General features: G+C 31.6%; 1 protein-coding gene across 1 annotated transcript; it reads right to left on the bottom strand.

The window, feature by feature from the left end:
- Positions 1–1,828: 1,828 nt before the first annotated feature.
- On the bottom strand, positions 1,829–2,568 carry LOC7458849 (calcium-binding protein PBP1). Its single transcript, XM_002326060.4, has one exon. It carries the CDS (start codon positions 2,405–2,407, stop codon positions 2,048–2,050), a length of 360 nt encoding a protein of 119 aa, XP_002326096.1. The 5' UTR covers positions 2,408–2,568; the 3' UTR covers positions 1,829–2,047.
- Between the last annotated feature and the right edge of the window lie 1,466 nt (positions 2,569–4,034).

The following is a 4,034-nucleotide window of genomic DNA, read 5'->3' as shown; positions in this document are numbered from 1 at the left end:
AAGGGACAAAGGAATGAATCATTTATTTATTATGAACACATATTGATCATGTATTAAAGCTTCTATGATCAATTCAAGGATGGCAACAGCCACTCTTGTGGTCTCTCTTTCCTCTGAGTTTCCCAAGAGATCAGATCTTCCCTACTTTTCACAAAGTAATAGATCATTGCATGCATCACAATCCCAGATTATTACCTTAAAATAAAATATAGCTCGGTGAACATGGAGTGCTGGAGGGTGATTAATGAAAATCACATGCATAATATGGCATGTTCCGACAGCCAATAAAACCTGGGAATCTAAGTTGGGTAGATTCAGTGTCCCGTATCATGATTGAAATCTTATTGAAAGTTGTTCGTGCCCTTGTTAAGAATTGCAGAAGACATCATAAGCCGATCAATCCTAAAAGTTTCCTTGAGTGAAAAGTTCTACATTTTCAAGTCATCTTTGGCAGTGAAACATTTATCAATGGGGTCATTAACCTCATATAAGCCCTCAAACTAAAGGCTAATTCTAAATTGGGTCCCTAAAACTCTATCTTTTGATTAATTAGATCTCCATCCTATCTAAAATGTTCAATTAATTATAAAAAAACTGGGGTACAGTGAAACAGGTTGAAATATTTGCTCAATCGTTTTGTTACTAGCTGCGTGTTGTAGCTTAGTGATTAACGCGTGAGAGAGTAGCGGTTGCATGTTCAAATCTCCGTTGAAGCAAAATACTTCACATTTAAGAAACGATAAACGACTTGTCGTATCTATTGTTTTTCTTTTAAAAGCAGGGGTAGATGACTTGTAAAAAAATAAAACGGCAGAGGCGCGGGGCCTAACTCTGGCCCACGTATTAGGATCGTGGATTTTTATAATTGGATATTTGTTTATTATTATTATTATTATTCTTTAATAAAATGAGTTTTTTTATTTAATTTTATCATTCATGATTTTTTTTTAATGATATATGTATGAATTTGTTTAATTGGCTCTATGTTTTTTTTAATTTTATCTTTTAATATTGAGTTTTTATTAAATTTTTTCATTTAGTATTAGAGTAATAGTAAATTAGTTTTTGTGTTTTTTATTATATAATAATTTTTTTAAATTTCATTCTTTAATATAAATTTTTTATTTAATTTTATCTTTTAATATTGGTTGAGTTGATTTTTTCTCTTTGAACCTGTCTAGTAAATAAACTCACATCAATCTAATTTTTATATAATTTAATTTAAAACTCGGGCTAAGCAAATAAAAAGGTCAAAAATTTTTAAATTTGAATAATTGTATTAAGTTTCATGACAATATTGAAATTTTTTTAAAGATCCAGATATTTTTTTTACATTCTAGAAAATTAGATTCCACCCCCAATGAAAATACTGTCAATAAACTAGTTCTTTCTATAACTTCTATATTCTTTAGGAAAGAACGACATTTTTTTATTTGGATAAAGAGACGTAATTGATGATTTATTGTAAATTGGAAACTCAGAGGACAAAACCATACCATAAGAGCCCAATTGAGAATTGTCATATAGGTTGACTCAGATGACACGTTTACAATATTACCCCTCACCTGGTCTACTTCTTTATTAGTATTTGGGAGTATGGGTAACGGCCCTTTTTTATTTTTTATTTATTTTCTGAACAAGTGGAATGGTCAATAAATACAAGCAATTAGTTGTTAGTGTTAGATTAGGGACCACTTAATATAATATTGTCCCAAAAGAGTTCCAAATCTGAGTAATAGATTTTGTTAATTTAATATTGATTAATGTAAACATTATTAGTAAAACAAATTTAAAAAAAAATGAAACAAGCAATAAATGCACAAGACTATGAACATCAATAACAATAAATAATCCTGTGTATTTCTTTTCAATTTTGAACATCAATAACGATAAATAAGAAAACAAATTTCTTTCAGGAAAAAGAAAGAAAACAAATCAAACAGAAGCAGTCAGGACCATATCAAGGCAATGTTATTTTTATTTTCAAGACAACTTAATCTTTGCAATGGCAAAGAAATCATTATAGATATCGCCAGCTAGCCATGGCTCAAAATCCATAACCCTTGAGCTCCTCTTCAAGTGCTTCTTCAAGCCAAAATCTTGATTCTTGCATCAATTCAGGACTCAGTCTAAACATCAAAACACAAAACTCCATTTGATTTAAAGCCCCATCACGGTCAAGATCACCTTCTTTAACCATACTAACAAGCTCATCCTCACTCAAATCTTGCAAACCCAAGAAAGCTGCATTCTTTTTCAAACTCTCCATGGTAATAACCCCTCTATCTTTATCCATCAACAGCTGAAACCCATTACACAGCTCGTTTATCAACCCTTCCCCACCTAGCTTGTTTGCCATTACAGGCAACAAGTCTTCAAAATCTGCTCTTTTATCAGCTCCTGCCATTCTTGATCAAGACCCTTTTGAAAATAAGTGTAAGGATTGGATTTTTTTGTGATTTTATGAGTTGAAATGCATGAATTGGTGGATTTATATAGGGGAGGAAGGAAAGTAGAGGATCTTCTAGGAAGGGACTGAAGGGTTATGGTCTTACGATGGGTGCCAGCGAGGGGACAGTGAGGTTTTTATTTGCATTGGTCGGCTTTGATTCCTTACAGAGGATGCCGCTGCCTCTGTTTCGCAGAAGTTCGTCATGGGTGTTTTGGTCATTTAGGACAGCTTGTGCCTGTTCACATCAGTGGTTCTTTTGGTTTTGACTTCCTCATTGTCGCATAGGGAAAGCCAAAGAAATGGTCAGCGGAAGGGTATTGTTGTCATTTGAGATGGATTTGTGGAACCAATGTGTGTGTTTTTTGACCAATGATCCTATTAGGCCGGAGGAGGAGGGACTGTTACATAAGGGTATTTTTTTATTTTTAAACTTTAAAGATTAATAATTTTCAAATTAATGCTTATTTATTAAAATTAAATCTTTTCTTTACACAAATTTAAGCAGATTATTAACCTCAAATTTAATTAAACTTAAATTTTTTTTATCAAATAATCTTACGGGTTTATCCCTACATTAGCTTGGTATATTTTAGAATAAATTTTATCGAGCATGAACCGTAAAGTTTAAACTCTAAAAAAATTAAAAAGAGAAGAAAAATATATCTTATTCACCACCTAAACTACTATTTAGAATTTATTAAGGTTTTTGTTGACAGTATAAGAGAAAGTCTACAGTCGGTTTTCTCTTTCCTTGGAAATTTTGCACCCTGTCTCAGTTTTAGTTTGTCTCTTTAACATTGCCGGCCAGTTTATTTTCTACAGTTTGTGTGGGGTTGCCACTGCAAAAGTCTAGTTTTGGTTTGTAGTGGGTTTACGTGAGAAATATTTTTTAGAAGAGAGTTAAACGAGGTTTTTGCAGGGTTAAATGAGTTTAATGATAGTAATTTTTACTTTGGATTAATTTAACTTAATACTTGATAGCATAGGTAAAGTTTAATAATGTAAAAAAAACTTTGATCTCTAGATGTCATTAGTTCGAGTCTCACAAATATTAGAAATACTGAAGATTTATATGATCGTTAACTTCAAGGTCTATAGGATTAGTCGAGGTACGTGTAAACTGATCGGGATACCTATATTAATAAAAAAAATAACTAAAAAATACAGCTAGGAAATGGAAAGATTTGCAACACCTGTCCACACGTTCTTGACCGACTAATAAGTCTCCATCTGGAAACTGAACGTAAACGTTGTTTCATGTCAAATCTTCGTATTATGTATTTTCCTAGTAAATTAAGAGAGATGACTGAAATTTAATTGATTGTTCTTGTTGAAGAATTTTCTTGAAATCACTTTCTGAAAAGTTTCTACCTTTACTTTTCATAGATCAATTAGGCAAACCCATTCATAAGTATTATTCGTTATTCTATGGAAATGTTCTTCTTTCTTAAAAAATAAAGGAATGGAGGTGTTTGAATATATAGAAGAGCTTTTACCCAGTTACGTAAAAAGCGACGACCAAATAGTTAGAACATTTGGTTTGGAGACTAATTAAAAAATAATTTAGGTTACTAAATCATTT

Source organism: Populus trichocarpa, chromosome 19, assembly GCF_000002775.5.
Source record: "Populus trichocarpa isolate Nisqually-1 chromosome 19, P.trichocarpa_v4.1, whole genome shotgun sequence".
NCBI lineage: Eukaryota > Viridiplantae > Streptophyta > Magnoliopsida > Malpighiales > Salicaceae > Populus > Populus trichocarpa.
The sequence above is the reverse complement of the archived record's forward strand: the minus strand, read 5'-3'. Positions and strand labels throughout refer to the sequence as shown.

Excerpts from the sequence above, each read along its gene's own strand:
- LOC7458849 (XM_002326060.4), bottom strand. The coding sequence starts at position 2,407 with ATGGCAGGAGCTGATAAAAGAGCAGATTTTGAAGACTTGTTGCCTGTA.